A 21,710-nucleotide genomic window follows, 5' to 3' on the forward strand; every position below is an offset into this window, starting at 1 on the left:
GATCCAATAGTGTAAAATGCAAATTCTTGCAATTTTTTGACTGGTCTTAAGATTTTGATCAGGAGTGTATTGGGGGGGACATGTCCCCCGCCGCCCCCCCACTTCCTATGCCTATGACTCCGGATCACATTAAGGCCAGATTGATGCACACGCACATCCGCTGATCTGAAAACAGGTTTTGCTATTTGGTTTCATTGTAGAGTATTTATTTATGCTGTGTAATAACTGTAAAAAATAAAGGTAACTACTTCACGGATTTTGCATATCACAGGTTATTTTCGGAACGCAACCCCTAAGAAAAACAAGGATTCCCTGTAAATGTAGTGTTTACTTAACTTTTTTCTACAGCAGAAGTTTTGTCAAAAAAGCGTAATAGGCAAAATTTCAAAATTTTGTAAAAACTTTTTATTTTATTTTTTTATTCTTTTTTATATAAAAATCTGTGGGGGAAAAAAAACAGTCCACAAGGATCCTCTAACCAAACACATTCACTTAAATGTTCACTTTATGTTCACATTTTTTATTGACTGTATATCAAATCTATTTTAAATTTAACTGAAGATATGTATTATGTATTGTATTATGCAATACAATACATAATACAATATTATGTATTGTATTATGAACCTAGTCCATAGTCTTATTGTATGGACTAGGTCATCAAATCACTACGTTGCCTGTAGGAATTTTTAATGGCCAGCAGGTGTCAGTATTCAGTGACACAGTATCAGACAGAATCGACACAGTTTTGCTATGGGTCGAAACGATACACGACGCCTCAAATACCCCTCACTAAGTTTGGTTATCTGGTTTCTTAGTTCATACATTTAAGCTGCAACATTGCAGTGAAATGAGCTTTGTAATCATGAGAAAGCTGTCCCTTGATTGCTAAATTTAAACTTTTCCATCAAGGGGACCAGTAACAGACTGGAAACCAGTTCAGCAGTGTGACCCTAACTCGGGAGATTCAAGGAAATCCCAGAGGCAAATGGAGTCGAATGGCTGAATTTGATCGCGCAAACATTCACAAAACTGTAACAACTTTCATAGCAACATTGTAGGGATTATAAAAGATTATACAATGGCATTAAGACCCCAAAATAAAAACAATAATCAATAGGCTGAAGTTAATTCACACAAGCTAAATTAGCAGTTAGCTGGTTACAACTAAACACATCACTCAGGCATTCTGATGGATTTATAATCGAGGTCAATGATAATCTTTTTCTGTTGTCGTAATTGCCTTCACCACCACGTCAAAGCATCATGGTGACTCTTCCGGAACACCTGCAACACCGAGATTGTAATATTCCAGCTCCGTGTCATTCTGTTGGACTCTCTGCTTCCCCCTGGTGGTCTGTAGGAAGATAGCAGCACAGCCGAGTTACAGCACCATGCCAGGCTGAGCGCTTCAGCTCAGTCAGAAACAAACTGTAACGCTACCTTATGGGTGTAGAAAATCAGTGAGCTGAAGATCATCAGAGTCAGCAGCAGGACCACCAGTCTGATGATAAAAACTGTTGGATCTGACGAGACACACAGTCACAATAGTCAAGTCATGTCAGATTATGATCACTGTGATAAAGTTTCCCTCAGCTCATGTTCTTTTCATACTGGTTGGCCTGGAAATGCTTATTTATTTATCTATTTGAACTTAAGGAACATTATTATTCAAGAGTGAAACTGAAAACATTATAAAACGAATTACTTATCAATTCAGAAATATCACATTTATGACAATGGAGAAATGGAAGGCCTGACTCTATGAATGTGGATTTCAGCAGACATTTTGTCACAAAAGACATGTAAAACGTATAAACCGCTGTGAAACACAGTTGTAAGAGCCAAAAATGTCAGTTTGCATTGTTTTTTGCTGCATATGCTTTTTACTTGGATATTTTTTTTAGCGGTAAGATTCTTTTAGTATATTTTTATTTTTTTGAAAAAGTGCCACCGAGTGGAAGTACTTGAAGATTTATGAAACCTGCTGTGTAATAGTAGATAAGAAAGTAAATTGGATGTGACGTGTTTAGTTTAGCTGTACAGTTTTTTTGACCGTTACACGTGAAACGCTGTGCGAGATTGAAGAATTGTTTTTGATATCTGCTCAAAGTTCGCCGTTCATTAGACTTTGTGTGGATTTTGTAAGTGCTTCTTCAATTCATTAAGAGATGCACAACAGCATATGGTGGAACAGAAACACGTGCGGTAGCTAAAACCCAAGCTAACGAACGTCAACAAAGGAAAACAAACTTGTCGAACAATATTGTGGCTTTAAGGAAGTGCAATAACATTAGCACAAACATTAGCATTCCACTCCCCCCACTGCAAAAAAAAGAATACTAATGCATTTCACTGCATTAGTATTTTCCCTAAAAAAGCTTGTAGCTATTTTTCTTATTTGTTAGCCTGTACATTGAAATGAATAAGCAGTCACTACAACAGTATTCTTCTTCCTCTGTAAATCTTATGCTCACAAACACCCCTAGTGGGAACTCATCTCAGTCACTTGAAGCCAGGTTTTCAACTGTACCATAATTCTCTTTTTTTTTTTTCCGCCAGTGAAGTCAAAGTTGCAGAAAATAATCCAACCTCTTCAAATGTTTCACAAAGTTCAGCTGTTCCTGCTGAAAGGACCTGTTAGCTTAAGCACATGTCTAAAATGTTGTGCTAAAAAAGTACTCCTAAAACTTGACTGATCAGATTCTAAACTGTCGGTAATGTTCTCTTTTTGGGAACATGTGTACAAAAATACAATTAATTAAATTTTTGTACACATTGATTACATCCCAATATCAATGTCGTTGTCTAAATTAATTTTAAAACTACACGTTTTCACAGTTTTAGTGCCAATAACACTTGTTAAAAAACAGAATAAATTATCTTTGGTCTTTTTCAAGGTTCACCGTCCACTCGGTTTGAAGGATCAAAGATTGTGTGAAAACTTTGGATAAATGGAGAAAAAGGCAGATTAGTTTACATGTAAATACTTGATTTATATCCATAATCAGATTTTCACATATCTGAATAACACAAATATGCCCTACATGCTGGCAAACCTGAATTTCTCATTCCCTTCATTTTGAAATGTTGCGAAGTTAAATTTGAAATCTATTTTTCTGTTTACAGAAATATTCCCATAAATATGTATAAAAAATATATTTTATGTAACAGTGATTCAAAACACATCATCATCCCTTCATAGTAGTGTGTTTTAGTTTTGGAGGAAATTAGCTCCAGAGGCAGTTTTTGTGTTATATAAATAATTTTACTAAAGACACATTTGCGTTTAAAATCAGTTGAAATTCAGATTAGGATGTTTTATTTTTTCCTGACTTTTATAACTTTTAAATAAACAGGACATTTTATAAATATACTCACTGTAACTGAGAAGTTGTTTCAGATCAGTAGCAGCATGGCAGATGCTGGTGGAGATATTGGAGGCAGCATCAAGGAGGGATTGGAAAGTCGAAATAAGGTAAAGATGACATTTGACGTCTTCAGAAGCGATGGTCCTCAGTTCATCAAGGGCCCTCTGTGTGCTAAAAGCATTGCCCACACCTGAAACAAACATGTACTACTGCATCTGTGATCTAAGAAGGAAAACTTGTTCAACAATGAAACTGTATCATCCACACTGAAGAGGAACGTTACCAATAACAAAAACCTCGATCCCAGTGTCTTTCAGATTCTTTGCTGGGATTTCTACTTTGTCCTGAGCTTCTCCATCAGTCATCAGAACAACAATTCTTTTTGAGGCTGGACGCATTCCCACCCCGGGTTTGAAGCTGTGGTTACGGATGTAATCCAGAGCTTGTCCTGCATGTTGTGAAGAAGAAAGAGACGTTTTAAGAATGGGTTTTACATGTCTGCAAAAAAAAAAAAAAATCAAATTTTAAATCTAATGGTATTTTTTTGATGATGTGTCTCTGTGTTGCCCTGTGACAGACTGGCGACCTGTCCAGGGTGACCCCCCCGCCTCTTGCCCGGAACATTAACTGGAGATAGGCATCAGCAACCCTCCCGACCCTCCACTTGGGACAAGGGTGTAAGAAAATGGATGGATGGTATTTTTTTCTGTTTCATCTACAGAATTCCCAGGTAAGACTGGGTAAGAAAATGATCTCAGTGAAAAGTCCAAAACGTTTTGATTTAAACTACTCTCATGTTGACAGCTTCTTACAGAAAGTATCAAAAATGTAGAGACATAAAAATAGTTCTGTTCCAATAATGTTTGGTGTGTCTTTTGTATTTTTTGTAAGAATTTATTTGAGGCTGAAATTTTTTATCTTCAGTCTGCCAATTAAAACAGTGATGCTGTGGGATACCCCTGCTGCCAAAAAGAGAAATCTCCATAGTAACCTGTGGTTCTGCTGGTTTCTATATTAAGCAACATCTTCTTCTGTCTAATATTGCTCCAGCTAAACTAACAGACAAAGCTGACTCAGGTTAGATTCTGAGGGAGAAGTTGCTCTAGAACTCTAAAAAATGTGAAAAGTTCTAGTTTTGAGTTGTGAATCATTCAGATCCTGAAGTCCCAGAGCTCCTCATGGTGGGACCCTGCTGTGGACACTATAACATACTGACCTGTCATTGTGTCTCCTGTTAATTGTCGTATCTGGTCAATGGCCTGCAGCAGGGACTGCTTGCTGCTGTGGCTGTTCAGGTTCCACTCAGTTTTGAACTTGAAACTGAACTGAGTCAAACCTACAGAAAACACACATGAACCGATCAAATCAAACAGGAACTTAGAGCAAGAATATGTTTTAACAATAATAAATACTTGCATATTGCGTACATTAAACTAGCTCATTATATGACCTTTGTTTAAATGAAAATGAAGTAATACCTATTTGGACTTTGTTGGGACCGATAGGGAAGTTTTGAACCATCTCAGATAGAAATGATTTCATTCTTTGAAAGTCATCCTGGGTAATACTCCCAGAACCATCCACTAGCATCACAATGTCCGCTTTGGCCATTTCACACTGAGATCCTGAAAGAACAAAACAGTTACAAATTTATGTGAAAAATAATGTTAAATACATCAATGCTAAAGCACATCTTTATCTGTCTTTTGGATCATTTCCATCTGTTCCCTGTCATCAATGGTAGGAAAACAACTTTTCTTAACATCAACAGGGCTAAACAGGGCAGTTGCTAAAAAGAACAACAATATTAAATGTGGCCATCAAGGGCATGGAAAATTTATTTCACTGACAAAAAATAAAGTACAAGCTGTTATTTGCAACCTCAAAGACAGATGCAGTTTGATATAAAGTGAGCAGCTCTAGAACATCCTGCACATCAACAAAGTGTTTGTTATGAACATCCCATGGCCAGCATAGAGTCAGAAGAACAGCAGAGTCCTGTATTGGCATGTGAAGAGTTAATACATTTCATGGGCTTCATTAGGAAATCAATTATTAATCTAGCCATCTCACAAATACAGGCAAAGCAATTCAACTCTGGTATGAAAAAAATTATACTATATTACATAAATAAAGTGATGCAGTGTACAAAATGTCTCTAAGGGTAAATACCTTAGAAATATGGCATTTTAAATACAGTATTTATAAGGTAAAATTCTGGCAACCACAGCTGCTGGTATTTTACCTCAAATAAGAGACTTTTTTTTACAGTGTAGATCATGTAATATGACTTCATTGACTTTTGCTGTATCAGCCAAAATTAATTTGTTTACCTCTGTAGTTGTACGTTTCATCACCTTGCAGCCCTGAAAACCAGGAAATAAATGTCAGCAGGTTTTAGAAAGGCTCTATTACTACCAACTGTTGTTCTGCTACATATAATAATACATAAACACACTGCTAAAATTGAGCGTCATACTTGGCAAAAGACCTGGACCTCAGTAAGAGAATCTTAAAGAGAAAACAATGGTGATTTCTACAAACACTGCTAAAAACACCACATTTTTAAAGGTTTCAGCAAGTGAAAATATTATTGTTCCTGAGACAAATGCTTCTTTCACACTTTAATCTCCAGTAAAAAAGTATAGAAATTTGTCACTCTGTCGGCCTTCAGCTAAACGCCAACAGATGCAGGAAGAGGAGCAGGAATTGGAAGAGTTCAAAGGTCGACTTCAGGGAACAGGAACATGGCTTAGTGGCAGACAAGTACCTCTTACCTTGGCCAAGTCATGCTGAGAGTTTGAATCTTACCTGAGCTGAACAGCAGCACCAGCAGCACCAGCAGCAGATCCATGTTCAGGAGAGAAAAGTGTGTTTGTAGGTCCATTAGTCTTCTCTTTTCTCCTCTTTTGGTCATGTGTTATTTCCTTTTCCTGTTGTTTTCCTCTGTTGTAAGCTCACATATGTTTTTGGCGGTGCCCACAGAGTGATCTCAAAGCTAAACTCATGAACACTAAATTGTCCCCAAAGCAGCACAGCCTGAAACGTTCCAGGCTATTTTGCACAACGGAGCCACAAGTAGTGACAAACGTCGACGAAGCAGAGGAGTAAAAACACATATTTGTAGACTGGACTTTTATTTGGCAACAGAGATACGTCAGAAACGACTTCCCTTTTTCAGAGAAATGCAAGAACGAGGAACATATTTGGAGTTTCTTGTTACTTTACTGAAGCCTATTTCTCGCTCTGAGGAGCAGAATATCATGAAATCATGACGCTCTGTTGAAATCTGGACGAATTTTAAGGTGCAGTAAAGACTAGACAGCTTCATTCACTCTCCAGTGTGGGAGCGGGTGGGGTAATAATTGTAGCATCCTGATGGAGGTGTGGGCTAAGGGAATTTTCTCATGAAGACAACTATAAGAAGACCCAACCCACTTGACCCACTTGATTATGAATCAGTTTCCTGTAGCAAATGTTTCATCTTAGGCTTCAGAATAAATGAAGATGGTTCCCTCTGTCTGAATGTGCATTACAAGCAGCATCATTTGTGCCTGAGGCATTTTAAAGTCTTTGGAAATGACAAAAAACACATTGTCACGTGTTTCCTGTGTCTAAAGCAGAAATTAGTGCTTTGCAAAGTGTGTGTTGTTGATTTTGAAATTACCTTTTTTTTTGCTGGGTTAACTGTTGTTTGTTGATATTTTATTTTTTAGTAGAACTGAATGAGGAATCAAGTTTTCAATGAATCAAATCACCTGATTCCTATTTCACCTGGAGAACTCGAGATTTCATGACTGATGAATGTTGAGAGTTGGGCTCAGATCTGTCTCCATCCAGAGGGATTCTCTGCAGAATTTCAGAATAAAAACCCAGCCCAAAAAAGGTTATTGTATTTTTTTTTCTTATTTCAAAAAGCAATTTGGATTGATCTTGAAAATTAAGGTAGATGTTCTTGTAGAAGGAACTGCTAGTTCTAGTTTAATTCAACTCGTTCTTCCTTGGGTTTCTCAATAACAAAACACACGATGTGGTTTGTCTTTGCTGGCATAGAAAGAGGCTGTCTTGTTTTTAGGATTTACACATTAAATTTGGTTTGTAATTACATTAGAAATGCAATTCAACAAAATGAACTTTATTAGAAACAAAACAAGAGACTTCATATTAAAGTGGCTAAAATAAAATGTTTCGATTAAGCTTCAATGTTGTTTTACCTGACAAAGTTTAGAACAGACTTTACATCCAAAGAGACACTGTTTTTAATTTTTATATATGACCTGATGCAAATTGTGGCGCTATACGGTAAGTTGAGGCCATGACATTTGTTAAAAAGAAAAAAAAATTGGAAGGGAAGAAAAAAAAAATTTAATTGAAAAGGATGTGAAAGTTAAAACAAAAGTTCAAAAATACTTTTTCAGATCAAGTTTAATTATTGTTTAAATTTTTTTTTAACAATCTTTATGACCTCAACGTAGCTCCATACTCATCATCATTCTGACTGAATGTCCTTATCACATATCAACACAAAAAGCAAACTCACAGCAACACTGCTGATCACAAAGTCTCTGGATAATCTGAGATTTACATGAATCTAAATAGTCTGAAACCATATTATAAGGATTATATTAAAAGCCATTAATAAGAAAATGAAAGACAATACTCTGGAAAAACAGAACCAATCAAAAAATACAGCACATGCCTTGATTTGGGGAAAAATACATTAAACATCAAAGTAACAGCAGGAGTGTTTCTACAAGGAGCTGCTTCCTTCAGTACACATTCTCCACCACATGGTGTCACTACAGAGCTGCCTCCTCCTGTTCTTCCACCACCTCTCTCACTTCATCTCCAACATCCACGTTCCTCCGTGCGACAGTCTGCTGCCCCCTAGTGGTCTGTAGGAAGAAACAAGCACACATCCAGCTGAGTTCGAGCATCATCCCAATCTGAAGGCTTCAGCCGAGTCAGAAACAAACCTCTAAGCTACCTTATGGCTGCAGTAAATCACAGAGATGAAGATCAGCAGACTCAGCAGCAGGATCACCAGTCTGATGATGAAAACTGTTGGATCTGATGAAACACTCAGTCACTGAATGAGCACAAGGAACAAACCCAGCTGCCTTCAGCTCTCCATCAGCTTACCTGAGACTCTCAGAGTCAGCACACGGCTCTGGGAGGAGAAGTTATGAGAGAAAACATGGACGTTATAAACGCAGCTGTAGTTTCCTCTGTGGGCGGGCTCTGCAGCAGGAAACAGGAAGTGTGCAGAGTGGTTGCTGGCTGGCTGGTCGTAGCTGTGTGGTGTGTTGGAAGAGGTGAAGGAGAGCTGGAAGGAGCCTCCTGGACACTGTGGCTGGATGGAGCAGCTGATGGTGAAGCTGGAGCCCTGAAACACTCCTGCTGAGCTGGACTGCATGGCGCCTGTGACCCTGTCACTGGACGACACCGAAATGATTGGCTGAACCAGCAGGTCTGAAAGGAGACAGATGATTGGCTCGTCAGTTTCATCTGTGGTTTCAGCCCAGTTCAATGCTGCATCACATTTGAATCTGAATGCAGATCTAGCAACAACCAGCATCTAGTATTAGAAGATCATGTCGACTATAAGTACTTTGATACTCTAAGCAGCTTTGTTGGGTTCTACCTGTGCACACAAGCTCCAGAATAGTACCAGACTGAGATGATGAAGACAATAATGATGGTGATGCACACTGCCTTAGTGGATATCCAGATTTCAAACAGCTGAGCTCAATTTCCCAAACAGGAGTAATTGAAGAATCACTCCTGGTTCCCATGGAAACCACTGAACCACAGTCCAACTCTCTGCAGGCTGCAGCTGCTTCCTGGTCGGTCCAACCTGAGGCTTTCACTGGTCTCCATGTTCCGAGCTTCAGCTCCAGTGTTCCTTCACAGCGACTGGCTCCTCCCACCAACCTGATGGGTTCTGAACACAAATCAGTCATCAGTAAATGATAGTTACAGTTTGATCAGAACAGGAATAACTCCGCCCCTTTTTCTACCTGAGCAGGTGAGTCTGACGGCTTTGTTAGCTGAGCAGGTGTTTCTAACAGAGCCTGATCTTCTACAGTCCAGGAGGGAGGATTCAGTTCCTCCACACTGGAACTCTGCTGTCCATGTTGGAGCTTCCACTTCTCCATAGAGCGCCCCCTGCAGGACTGAAGGAGGTCCACAGCCAATCTCCCTGCAGACCACCTCTGCATCCTGCTGGTCAAAGTCAGCTTCACAGACTGTAGACCAGATCTGGTTGGACTGGGAGGTTTTCACCTCCAGTCTGCCTGAACACAGACTGGTACCATTCACCAACCTGACAGAGTCTGAACAGAGGAGAGGTGGGAGAAAATAATCCTTAATATTAGTTTACTGCTCTATTATTCAGCTTCTTACAAGGAGGGCAAATCCAGTTCTCTCTGGCAGGAGTTCATGTCTTTCTGCTGCATTAAACTCTAAAGCAAATTTAGGAGAGAAGTCTAAATCCATGTGGGATTGATCATTTGGCAAAACGATTTAGGTTCACAGAAATCACTGCAGGGACTAATGCTACTTTTTTCTCTTTGTAACATTTCCCATCCTTGCAGATGATGTGGCAACAGAGTTGGGCAAAAACAAGTGAAACATCTTTTACTGCTTCTGGGTCGGTAAGTACTTGTTAATAATAATTAGTCTGATTTAAAAGTTGCTCAGATTTACCTAAACATGTAACATCCAGGATGGAGGAAGATACGTCTGCTGATGCGCACTCTGTCAGAGGATATCCAGGCCGAACACAGTCAGAACTGATCCACCACACAGAGTTGACTGAGGAATTCTCACGTTTTTGAACAGAAACAGCAGAACCACATTTCATCTGACCACAGACGACAGCTGCTTCCATCAAGAACCAGTCTGGACCTTTAACTGGTCTCCACTTTGTTCGTTTCAGCTCCAGTGTTCCTTCACAGCGACTGGCTCCTCCCACCAACCTGATGGGTTCTGAACACAAATCAGTCATCAGTAAATGATAGTTACAGTTTGATCAGAACAGGAATAACTCCAACCCTTTTCTACCTGAGCAGGTGAGTCTGGCGGCTTTGTTAGTTGAGCAGGTGTTTCTAACAGAGCCTGATCTTCTACAGTCCAGGAGGGAGGATTCAGTTCCTCCACACTGGAACTCTGCTGTCCATGTTGGAGCTTCCACTTCTCCATAGAGCGCCCCCTGCAGGACTGAAGGAGGTCCACAGCCAATCTCCCTGCAGACCACCTCTGCATCCTGCTGGTCAAAGTCAGCTTCACAGACTGTAGACCAGATCTGGTTGGACTGGGAGGTTTTCACCTCCAGTCTGCCTGAACACAGACTGGTACCATTCACCAACCTGACAGAGTCTGAACACACACACACACACACACACACACACACACACACACACACACACACACACACACACACACACACACACACACACACACACGCACACGCACACACAAAGAAATAAAGCACAGGTAGGTATCATCTGCATACACTTGGCGTCTATTTCATGCATGTATGAAAAAAAACAATATATACTGATATATACATCAGTATATATTGTTTTTTTTTTTGCTCCTTTTTTCAACAAGGAGCAAAATCCAGCAGCATATATATGCTGCTGGATTTTGCTCCTTGTTCATAAAAAGAAGAATATTTCAGGGGAAATCTTCATCACACATCATGATCATCTTAGCGTATTTGAAGTGCTGTTGATTTCAGAAGCTTAATTTCTACCTCAGTGCTTGATGGGTCAGTGTTCCGAGCAGTGGCTTCAAACTGCATTCCTCGAGGGTCAGAGTAGTGCAGCTTTTACATGTGTCCCTTATCTTACATGCCTCAATTAAATGGCAAAACTGCCTCATTAACATGCAGTCAAGATCTACATAGTTTTGCTAATATTGGGATAATGTTGAAACCAGGTGTGCTGAGGCAGAGACACTTCTAGAATCTGAAGAACACCGACCTTTTGAGGACTGGAGTTTAAGACCACTGCTGTAGAGTTATCAAGCCTAAAATGAGTCAGAATCAAAGTCCATGTCCAGCTTCAAATATCCACCTATTGCTGAGTGTAAGCAGATGATGCCTACCTGTGCTGGAAGCACTGTGACACAGAGAGAGGGTGAGGTTCTTTCTAATATTGTGAATGGATTCAAAATCTGAAGTAGTGTACATATATGTTCCAACTTCTCCAGAAGCAATGATTCTCAATTCATCGTAATAAACATGTTGGCCCACACCTAAAAAAAAAGTATCATTATTGTACTGATACATAAACAAATAAAACAGCTTGGCAGACAAGAGGACTAAACTAAAACTTCTGTAGACAACTCTAATTCTCATGTGTGTCTCTCAGACTAATAATCAGTCTGAAAACAAAAACTCACCAATCACATTGCACTCTATCTTAACGACTTTACTCATTCAATTTATCCAAGCAACTTTTGATTTTGAAGTGTTGTACTCTGATTATTTAAACTGAATCTACCCAGAAAAAGCCAGTCACCAATAACGTATATCTCTATTCCAGTGTCCTTCAGGTTTTTGGCAGGAAGTTGGACGTCATTATGAGATTGTCCATCAGTGATCAGAATTGCCACTTTTTTTGAGTCGGCACGCATCCCCACCGTAGGTTTAAAGCTGTGATGCAGAATGTGTTCCAGAGCTGTTCCTGTAAGTTGCAAAAACAGTACAAAATTACAAAAGGATTAAAAGTCATTTTAAAGGCTCAGAATTACATGTGTCCCAGATTCTTATCTGGCTGTTTCATGAAAAAAGGTGTTCCTGACAGCGTCGCCTTCCCACTGCTACCCAGAAAAGTATAGGGAAATCACCACAGCAACCAGCCACTTAGCATTTCTGTAATCTGAACTTCTTCTTGAATGTCACTGAATCCCGTCTTTTGTCCTCTGATAAACGATGATCCTTTTCTAGTGAGATCTGAATTCTCATCAGAGGTATCAGAAGTAAACTGTCTTATTTCATACAGTGGCTTAAATGGCACAATTTAATTTGTTTTTCTGAAATGTTCTGGTTTGTGAGTGAACAGAACCTGAAACTCCACAACTCTTCATGGTGAGAATCTGCTTTGTTAGTAGTAATATCCTGACCTGTGTTTGTCATTAGACCCTGCTGTTGTGTGACGTCAATAGCCTTCAGCAGGGACTCTTTGGTTCTGTGTGTGTTCAAATTCCACTGAGTCTTTGGTTCATCACCGAACTGAGTCAGACCTAGAAAAAGCACATAATCGTTGGTCAAAATAGAAAATTATTGTCCTTTTTATTCTTCATAAATTTAATATTGATGTGTTGAACAAGTCGAAAAAAACATTACCATCCATCTATTTCAATGTTGCTATACTTTCTAAATTTATAAATGCTATTTTTGTTACTAACAAATAACAGTGTCAGGATACGTTTAAAAGATTTTTTTTTTCTCACGGTCTGAAGTTAAATCACACCAAACTTTCCTTGTTTATCATTTAAAGGACAGTTTTCCCAGATACTGATCAAATATATGTAAATGTCTGAATTTCAGGAAAGTTGAAACTGACGTATCTGTTCAAAACATTTCTATGCTTTCTAAATGTATGTTTTTTTTTTATTACTTCTTATAAAAACAGCATCATGACACAACACTTGTAGATGAAAATAAAAGTAATACCAATTTGGAAATTGTTGGGGCCAATATGCATGGTTTGAAGTAATTCAGATATAAATAATGTTATATCTGCAAAGCCTTTAGGGTCAATACTATTAGACCCGTCGACTAACATCACAATGTCGGCTTTAGCTGTTTCACATGAAACTCCTGAAAAAGTAAAGCAGAGGGACATGTCACAGACACACAGACACATAAAGAAGCATATATATATATATATATATATATATATATATATATATATATATATATATATCTTCAAAGCATGATCTATGCGCATTAAAAATGTGCTGATCACCTCACTGAGAAAATACACTTAAATTTGCAACTATTAAAATTTTTCAAGATTTTAGTGCTGTGGTAATAACACTGATCAACTTAAAAATCACTCTTCCAATCCATTGTAGCCCCTACTTTTTTCACCTTCTGGTGTAAACATGTATCGATGTCTTTTTGGTACAATGTGAAGAGTCAAATTGATTGAACGGGATGTGATTACCTGCTGAGCTGTAGTTTCCTTCAGCCTGCAGCTCTATAGATGTAAACAAAAAACTCATTAAAATCATGCATCTTTATGCCTATTCTGTATTTTGTTGATAAAATCTGAAACATTTTTATAAGTATGACTATTCAGTTCAAGCTTTAAATCATATATCTACTTCTTAATAATGTTGCCCGAATGAGTTCCAACTCATTATTATTGAGACACGTCAACAACTCAGTGCCTTGATGTCATCAAGTTATTTCTGTTACATGAGAGACAAAAATATGAAATTATCTTTTTGCAAAACAGCCCCAGTCACATAAGCAGATATACAATATTTTAAACAGCAAAAATAAAATAAAAAAAAAAACCCTGCAAAGAAAAATAATAGTTTTAAACCATGATTCTCTTTATAAATCAACAAAACCAAATTGAATTGACTGTTTTATTTTGCATTTTAACCCCAACATTGTTCTGTCCTACCTGAGCCCCAGAGCAGCAGCAGGAGCAAAACCACCAGCCGGTGATCCATGTCCAGGTAAATGTCCGTCTGTGTCGTTTTGCCTGTTCAAGTTAGCCTCTCTTAGTATATAATTAAGTTCTGGGTTTCTTCTTCCTGTTTTGTCTCTTTATCTCTATGCTGATAAGTGATTTCTTGGAGCCAGAGCTTACTGGTAAAACCACAGATATAGACAAAAATAGATGTTCTTCTGTTTCTGGTAATTTTTGCAGCCTTACTTTTTACACTGATCTGACATGGGGTTCCTCAGGGTTCTGTTCTAGTTGTACTTATGGAAACTGATGAAAGCAACATTTCACACCATATTTATACAGATGATATTCAGTTATAATGTCTCTTTATTGACTGACCTATTAGGAATGTTTTTGATGACAGTATTGCATAAATAAGCAATGAAGCCGTTGAGAGTTTCCTGTTGGAGGTGTTGGTATGAACTCTATGATGAGGAGATACAGAAGAGGAGGATGTAGGCATTTGATTAACTTAGGTTGCTCCTTATTTCTCTCAAACTTTATAGACTTAGCTCCCTTATTTGATTCAAAATGCTAAAAGCTCTGGAAGCTCTCTTGTTCTTTGTGACAGAAACTAACATTAAAGACAGTTTTTTCAGGTAACATTTTCGTGTATTGATGCTGAAGACAGAACATTCACAGCATATAGACATTATTCTCCATTGACTCTAACAGTCTGACATAAACTACCCAAACACAGTCTTGTGTTGCCATTTGAATTAGTTTGTTTATTGCTGTTATTTCGATTTTGCAACCTCCCCCGAACCAAAGACTTTATCGCAGAGGAGCTCAACTGAAACGAAAGATAAGGCAATGATAATCTCTAAGCTTCCGGGGTTTAGATGCATATTTCGCTAACCGACATCAATTGCCATGGGAATAAAAACAGACAGAAGAGGTTATAAAAACAACAGACTGACAGAGGAAACCAACAGCAGTTTCCATCCATCCTAAACAGTCTTCATCCAAACGACCACATGAGGGCTCTGTCTTGCTGATGCCTAACTGATCCACGAGCCTGCTGGTTTCTGGGAGGACTCCTTCAGCTGGGCACGTAACCAGTAGAGTTAAAGTCAGTTAGTATCTCCTGTGCTTGTTACCATGCGGGTCAGCTGGTCATCCTGCCTGAAGAAGCCGCTAACGTCCAACGCTGATGTTGCAGACCTTGCAGCTGGGGTCTTTCTTGGCGTTGAGGGTGGACAGGCTCATCAGCTGGTGTCCGCTGATCTGTGACACCGTCCCCAGAGACAGATCCACCGGCTCTGTGTAGATCACCTCCAGGATGACGTCCTGGGCGTGACGGAAAGACAACGAGCCGTCCTCTTCCTCACTGCAGCTCAGGAAGCAGTTGTTTGACCTATCCAATGCTGGCAGCTTGCCTCTACAGAAAATGTCCCCTTTGGAGCCACTTGGGGCCAGGACCACGATGACATAGTGATACGAGGTGTACATGCAGTAAAAATCCCCAAAGTAGACATTGGTGTTCTGGTTGAAGAGGAGGTCTGCTTGGATCTGTGAAACATAAATGGATATACTCGATGTGTGCAGTCACTGGTAACGTTTTCCTCGTAACTACCTGACGCTGAACTTGTTCAACTAGAAGCTCAGATAGTTTGGCTAGGGTTGGCTGCACTGGATCTGAGATATCTCTGCATGAATGAATGATATGAATCTGTACATGCTTTAATATCCAGATTTTCCAAAGGTTTCTGGCACAACTTCATGGAGAGGAACAAAATCTAGAGATGAGCACTATTACAACACCACCGGTTCCAGGGAACCAACAGAGCAACACAGTTTAAGTTGTAGCACTCAACAGACGGACAGATTAAACGTGATTGTTGTGGTTACTGTTCTGCTCGACAGATGTACCTGGAAGCGGTACGGCCCGTACGGAGAATCCTGCGGAGGTCGTCCAGTGTTGAACTCTGTGTTGCAGCTGAAGAAGATTCCCTCCAGCTTACCGCTGATGGGTGACCCGTGGCTGCCGCTGTTGTCCTTTACTGACGGCAGCATACGACAGCACTGAGCATCTCTGGAACGGTAATATTGGCTGTTCACAACACACACAGGTTAAAACACATTTAACATAACCTGGAGCATTGGTGAAGTTACACCTGCGGGTCACACCTGTTTGACTGGAAGTACTCCCTCTGCTGGTTTCTGTAGAAGACGGTGAACGGTAACGTCCTGCCAGCGATAGCCTCTGCTTTTAGCAGGAGCTGCTTCAGCTGGACGGTGGAGTAGTCTGCAAAATCAAACTTTTTTAGGTTTTGGATGAGATTGGCCATCTCAAAGTTTGGAATGTGGTTTGTTTATATGTAGCTGTCTGAATGTCGGCCAGATAAATCGATCTCTTCAAAATGACTTTCACAAAAAAATAAAGACATGTTATATATGCATCCTGCTTTTTTGTAGTCTAACATAACAACAGGACATGATGAAAAAAAAGAAGGTTAACAAGATTTAATATTGTCACCTTCCTAAAATAATGGCCTTAGTCAATTTTTGCCAAAAGTGATTTTGGCAAAATAATAAATTAAATCACTTTTGGCAAAAATTGACCAAAGCAATTATTTTGAAAGCTGACAAAAATATTACTGTGAAACCTAAAGCCTTCTCTTTATTCTAAGAAACTGAAGTGAAGAACAGGTGGTTCAGTTTTTCCGTCTGACCCGCCGTGCAGAACTCGACGATCTCGCTCCAAGCAGAAACAGCATATTCTCCGTCAGGCTGCTTGGTGGCCGTCTGAACGGCCACGGTGTATTCCGTCCGAGGGCTCAGGAACCAGTGACCTCTGACCATCATCGGCAGAGGAACCGCTTTGGCCACCAGCTTGGTCGGTACGTCCTGGAACACAGGATGAGATTTGATCATCAACGCAGTGGTCGCGTCGACCGAAGTATGTCGTCGCCACGGCTGAACGTCTCGCACCATGTGCTTGAACTTGTTGGAGCTCTTGTCTTCCTTCTTGTTCAGGTCAACAAAGTAATGAGTGATCCGATCCTGGCCTCTGCTCTCCATATTCCAGCTGATCTTGAAGGAGTCGCATGTGACGTTGCTGATCAGGATCTGCTGAGGAACCGGCAGCTCGTCCCCGTCCCCGATGCCGCTGTCCGCAGACTCTGACTCTGGAAAATCAAAAATGTAAAACTGTGAAGCCCCAGGATGCCTACAGTAACCTACATAAAATACATTTTCTAACAACAAACTCTATTTCTACTATTATTTTTTGTCAATAAGAGGAAGCCACGTTACAGCAAATATGAAGATTTTGTGGAAAAACCGATCTCGTCAGCTCAAGTTTATGTCTTAGCATGCATCCATTTCTGCATGGGACTTTAACAAATTCCAGAAAATGTCTTTCTGGAATTTGTTTGGAAGCTTGATATGTTTGGAACCTTGATGTGTTAGCAGGAAATGTGGTCCAGGCCTCAAACGTGGAAGAAGAAGAGAAGCAGTTTGGTGCTCCTGTCCGTTTTCACAGTCAGCGTGTTTTTTTCATGATGCAAGAGGATTATTTCAGAGTCACACCGAGGGATTAATCTATTAAAGGTCGGATACTCTGATCCTGAATCAGATCCCAGCTCAGAATCGTGTCAACTTGAGCTAACAAAACAACATCCGACAACAGAACTACGTCATGTCGCTCCTCGTTGCTTTGTTCGGTCCTTTAAAACCGACAGAACGGAGAAAAGGAAATCCTGCAGAGGTTTGGTGTCATCATGCGAGGACCACTGTGCTCTGTATTTGTTTGTCCCTGTTCTCCTCCTCTTTCTCTCCCATCCCTTCCTTTCTGCCTATGTTTGAGGACAAAAAGGCTTCAGTTCACAAAGACACTGAGAGCTTGAAGGCCGAACAAGGAGCCTGTTGAGGAGGTGAGGACAGCAGGAGGCCCCAAGCTTTACAGGCCGGGTTGGGAGGGCATTCTGAGAGCTCACTGAGGGGAAAAGTAAAAAAAAAAAACAGGTTGGAGAGGAGGTGCAGGTCAGTTCTGACAAAGGAACATGGTGCCAGCAGTTTTGTTTTATTATTATTGTAGATGAAATGAAGCTGCAGCGAGTCCAGATTATTCTCCTGATGACGGAGGCAGGTCTGGTTTTCAGTGGCAGATGTCAAAACTTCAGCAAACCTGTTGGAAAACAAACCTGATGGATTTGTTTACTGGAACATTTAGCGCCATCAGTGCTTTTATTTTTTGTTTGTCTTTGTTCAGATGGGTGGCATTTTGAGAAATAAAAAAAAAGAACATTTTCATTTTTATCAGGTAATTTGAAACTTTGACTCATGATCAGATTTACAAACACTTTCAGGAGAACCAAAGTTTTTTTTTCTTTTTCTGCTTGTCCTTCCACCCTTTATGTGAATGGAGGAAGTGAAGTGTCCATTCATCCCCGCTGGGAAGGTTATTATCCACAGGGATGGAAATCAGCAGGCTGAGCTGCCAAATTTCCCACCACAAAGAAACAGAGAGACAGGGAGCTGTTTTTCCTCTAAAAGTCTCTGAGCCATTGCCACCTGCCCAATGTGTTTGGGTTGAAACCATTCATTAAAGATCTAACACAGACAAACTGATCCATCCAACCATCACTGGGAGAGACGATCCTTGAAAGAGGTCACAGCGTACGGTTGGTTTGGGCTAACGTAACAATGCTGTTTTTAATCACAGTTTTATCCTTTGATTTCCTAAAATTTCCAGTTATCGTGTTTCCCTTTCTTTATCTATTCATCTTTCCCTTCCCCTTTTCCCTTCATCTTTTACTGTAACTCCATGTTTTATTATCTCTGGGTGGTTCTCTAAAAGCTGTTATCTCTGATGTTTGTGCCTGTGATTTGCATCCAAAATCCAAACTCAAAGCAGTCAGACATTTATGTCCCACTGCTACATCTGGACTGTTTGCTTTTCTGTTTAAATTTTAATTTGTCGGCAGCACCAGTGAAAACCGGCCACAGCTGGTTTCGGTTTGAGAGCAGAGGACAGTGACTCTCATTATACTTCCAGCCTGCAGGACAGCAGACGATAAGGATCCCAATCGTTCACCCTTTTCTAATGTGATTCTTCATCCTCCTGGAGCTGTGACGGCCATTTGTTCCACAAGAGAAACTTTCAGTTCGGATGAGATTGGTTGAGAGCCGGATCCCTGAAAATGCATGTCTCTCTTTTTGGTTTGAAGGGTACAAACATTCCTCTCTACCGTGAATTGAATTGACACTTTTATATATAAAAACTTAAGTTGCTAGGGCGATGTTGCAGTCGGCCTTAACTTGTATCCTGGCACTGGTTGCGTTTGCATTGCACAGAGTGCCACCTCCAAAGATTGCAGCTATTGTCAACTTACTTTGCCACACAAGAGAGGACAACACTGAGCTCGTGTTGCTCAGTGTTGTTTGTCGTCATCGTACAGCTTTGGTAGCAACTGGAAGGAAGAATGGCGACTGAATGGTACACACAACCCAAAGCGCTGAAAAAGCACAGAAGACCATTGACCAGAAGACACAAGGGCAAGACGACATGGTAAGCTAATGTAGCCTCCTGCAAAGCCAACAAACCAATCAGAAATATGTCGCTCTAGTCTTGCTGGAACAGGATTTTGCTGGGATACGTGAAGCGACGAACATCCATCAATGTAGCATCGTTCGTCTTTCAGACTTAGCTCAAATCCCCGTCACAAAACAAATAATGCTACGAGCATGTCCCAGGAGTAAACGAACCGATCTGTTGTCCTCAAAGCAAATATGCAACAGGAAGTGACAAACGGTAAGAGTTCATACAGAGCCACATTAGTAGTAAGTAGCACAAAATTAGCAGCTCTGATATCCAGTCCATTCTTAGCCTGATTATTCAGCTAAAAAGCAGCCAAAGACAATAATCATCCTTAGCACATTCCTATCCGATTAGAGCCTTCTGTAAATAGCACCACTGGTCTGGGAGACGCTACATTGTGTCTTTACCTAAGAAGTATGTGTCGGTTAAAAAAATTATCAGTTGAATTTATACTAAATTTCTGGGACATGGAGCCGTCACACACAGCATTGATTTCTCTTCTTCACATCGAGATGCAATGACATTCATTTCATCACAACAATGGACAAAGAATTACCCAACACACCAGTCTGGTAAAAGTCCCTCTCATACCAGCTGCTCGGTCAGCTCATTGTCATGGCTCAGGCTTGTACTGCTGCACTTTCTCATTTGTCCTGACAACAGTATTAATGTCTTCAATGTTGGCCCCTCTCGACGACCTCGTAGGCCAGTGTTTCCTTACCTGGGTCATGTATTTTTTTTCTTGTTTAAAAAAAAATAGAACAAATTGACAAATTGTTTACCAGGAGTAAAAATCTCCTATGACATGAGGCCTTCAGAGTAAACAGGACAGCTCCATATCAGAGGATTCAGGCCAAGTTGGTTTGTAATTTTAGTTTTGAATCGTTGTAACAGAATCATTGTCATGTCAGCTGCTGCAGGAGTCCAGATGTTTGAGCTGGAAGTGGCTCTTCATCACCGGGATCATAACAGCTACAGGCAGCTTTGCTGTTTGTTTGCTTTACTCTGCTGCAGAGCGAGTGAAGAGACAACAGAAATGTTTTTGACCGCTGAGAAAGAACTAAAAGCAGACATTAGAAACTGAAGGTATTTTGAAGCAGTAACGGTTGACGGGGACAACGATCCGATGCACACTGACCTGGGTGATCGTCCAGCTGCAGACTCTTCACCTCCACATCTGGACTGCTCAGGCGGCTCCGAGGCTCCGACATGCTGCTGGTACTCGGAGAGATGACCGGAAAACCTGAAGAGGGGAAACAGTTGACCACTCTGACTGCAGCTCGCTCTCTCTCTCTCTCTCTCTCTCTCTCTCTCTCTCTCTCTCTCTCTCTGCTTGATGACATCAGGGGATGATGAGCAGAGAGAAAGAGAGGGAGAGAGAGAAAGTTGTTATCCCTCCACATCCACTGAAACAGCAACAACCTTTACTTTCCTTCCTTTATGCGTCATGCATACACATTCCTTTGCTTGTATTTAAGCTGAAACTTAACGGAATAGCAGTCAAAGTCCAAAGAGAAACTCTAAAAGACCTTCAGAAAAGTTGCAGCATTTTAAAGGCTTAAATATAAGACTGAGAGTAATAATGTTCAATTTTCACTTTTTGGAACAGTAATAATCACCTGCTGTGTTTAGCTTAGGGAACTGAATCCATCTGTTGTGTCTGAGAAAGTCGTAGTGATTACTGTTTCTCATGCTGCAACACAGGAGACAGGAAGATAACCGTAATAACTTTTTAAGCGTAAAAAAAAAAAAAAATCAACACTGTGCAGCATTTCATATTTCCGTTCTGCTGAGAAACGTCCCGAACATCTGCAGATGTTTGACCGTTTTCTGCCTCAGAGTGACATCTTCTTCTGTGGATTAACACACAGCTGATGGAGGATTAGAGACCACGCTGAAAACTGAATTAAATGAGCGCTTACATAAGAGGATTAGCTGCAGCTCGCGATGCACCGCTTCGCTTTGCTCCACTGATAGGAGCAAATACAGTGTTTGCTTTGCTTCAGAGCCTTTCAGCTTTGAAGGTTTCCACTCATTTGGCCCGGGGTTGGTTTAAAAATGGGGTTACAACGTGTTACTAGGACGGGTAGGACATCC

The 21,710-nt window shown here is 40.3% G+C and overlaps 3 protein-coding genes and 1 long non-coding RNA gene across 6 annotated transcripts; 1 reads left to right on the forward strand and 3 right to left on the reverse strand.

Moving 5' to 3' along the window:
- Positions 1–278: 278 nt before the first annotated feature.
- On the reverse strand, positions 279–6,499 carry LOC103482087 (collagen alpha-1(XII) chain-like). The gene is made up of 8 exons (XM_017310664.2): positions 6,183–6,499; positions 5,705–5,737; positions 4,850–4,996; positions 4,588–4,707; positions 3,655–3,819; positions 3,382–3,561; positions 1,444–1,526; positions 279–1,357 (listed from the first exon to the last, which is right to left on the reverse strand). The coding sequence occupies exons 1-8, from the start codon at positions 6,286–6,288 to the stop codon at positions 1,265–1,267; spliced, it is 927 nt and encodes a 308-aa protein (XP_017166153.2). The 5' UTR covers positions 6,289–6,499; the 3' UTR covers positions 279–1,264.
- Positions 6,500–7,490: 991 nt separating this feature from the next.
- Positions 7,491–14,309, reverse strand: LOC103481896 (scavenger receptor cysteine-rich type 1 protein M130-like). Of its 2 annotated transcripts, none has more exons than XM_081600529.1 (13): positions 14,021–14,309; positions 13,553–13,585; positions 13,057–13,203; positions 12,504–12,623; positions 11,900–12,064; positions 11,484–11,633; positions 10,437–10,751; positions 10,080–10,361; positions 9,392–9,706; positions 9,016–9,315; positions 8,514–8,843; positions 8,359–8,432; positions 7,491–8,266 (listed from the first exon to the last, which is right to left on the reverse strand). In XM_081600529.1, exons 1-13 carry the CDS (start codon positions 14,067–14,069, stop codon positions 8,171–8,173), a joined length of 2,376 nt encoding a protein of 791 aa, XP_081456655.1. In that variant the 5' UTR covers positions 14,070–14,309; the 3' UTR covers positions 7,491–8,170. The 2 variants fall into 2 exon arrangements, with proteins under 2 accessions (XP_081456655.1, XP_081456654.1); XM_081600528.1 differs by having other exon boundaries at positions 8,359–8,441.
- Positions 9,731–15,935, forward strand: LOC145549089 (uncharacterized). The gene is made up of 3 exons (XR_014085039.1): positions 9,731–10,027; positions 10,312–14,075; positions 15,774–15,935. It is a non-coding gene; the product is annotated as an uncharacterized LOC145549089 (long non-coding RNA).
- Positions 14,771–21,320, reverse strand: LOC103481895 (phytanoyl-CoA hydroxylase-interacting protein-like). 2 transcript variants are annotated; one of them, XM_081600530.1, is made up of 7 exons: positions 21,233–21,320; positions 20,752–20,856; positions 17,003–17,199; positions 16,744–16,918; positions 16,199–16,316; positions 15,941–16,121; positions 14,771–15,580 (listed from the first exon to the last, which is right to left on the reverse strand). In XM_081600530.1, the coding sequence occupies exons 1-7, from the start codon at positions 21,303–21,305 to the stop codon at positions 15,206–15,208; spliced, it is 1,224 nt and encodes a 407-aa protein (XP_081456656.1). In that variant the 5' UTR covers positions 21,306–21,320; the 3' UTR covers positions 14,771–15,205. The 2 variants fall into 2 exon arrangements, with proteins under 2 accessions (XP_081456656.1, XP_008435913.2); XM_008437691.3 differs by lacking the exon at positions 21,233–21,320 and having other exon boundaries at positions 15,941–16,103; positions 20,752–20,870.
- Between the last annotated feature and the right edge of the window lie 390 nt (positions 21,321–21,710).

This window comes from Poecilia reticulata, chromosome 19, assembly GCF_904066995.2.
Source record: "Poecilia reticulata chromosome 19, P_reticulata-male-v2, whole genome shotgun sequence".
NCBI classification, from domain to species: domain Eukaryota; kingdom Metazoa; phylum Chordata; class Actinopteri; order Cyprinodontiformes; family Poeciliidae; genus Poecilia; species Poecilia reticulata.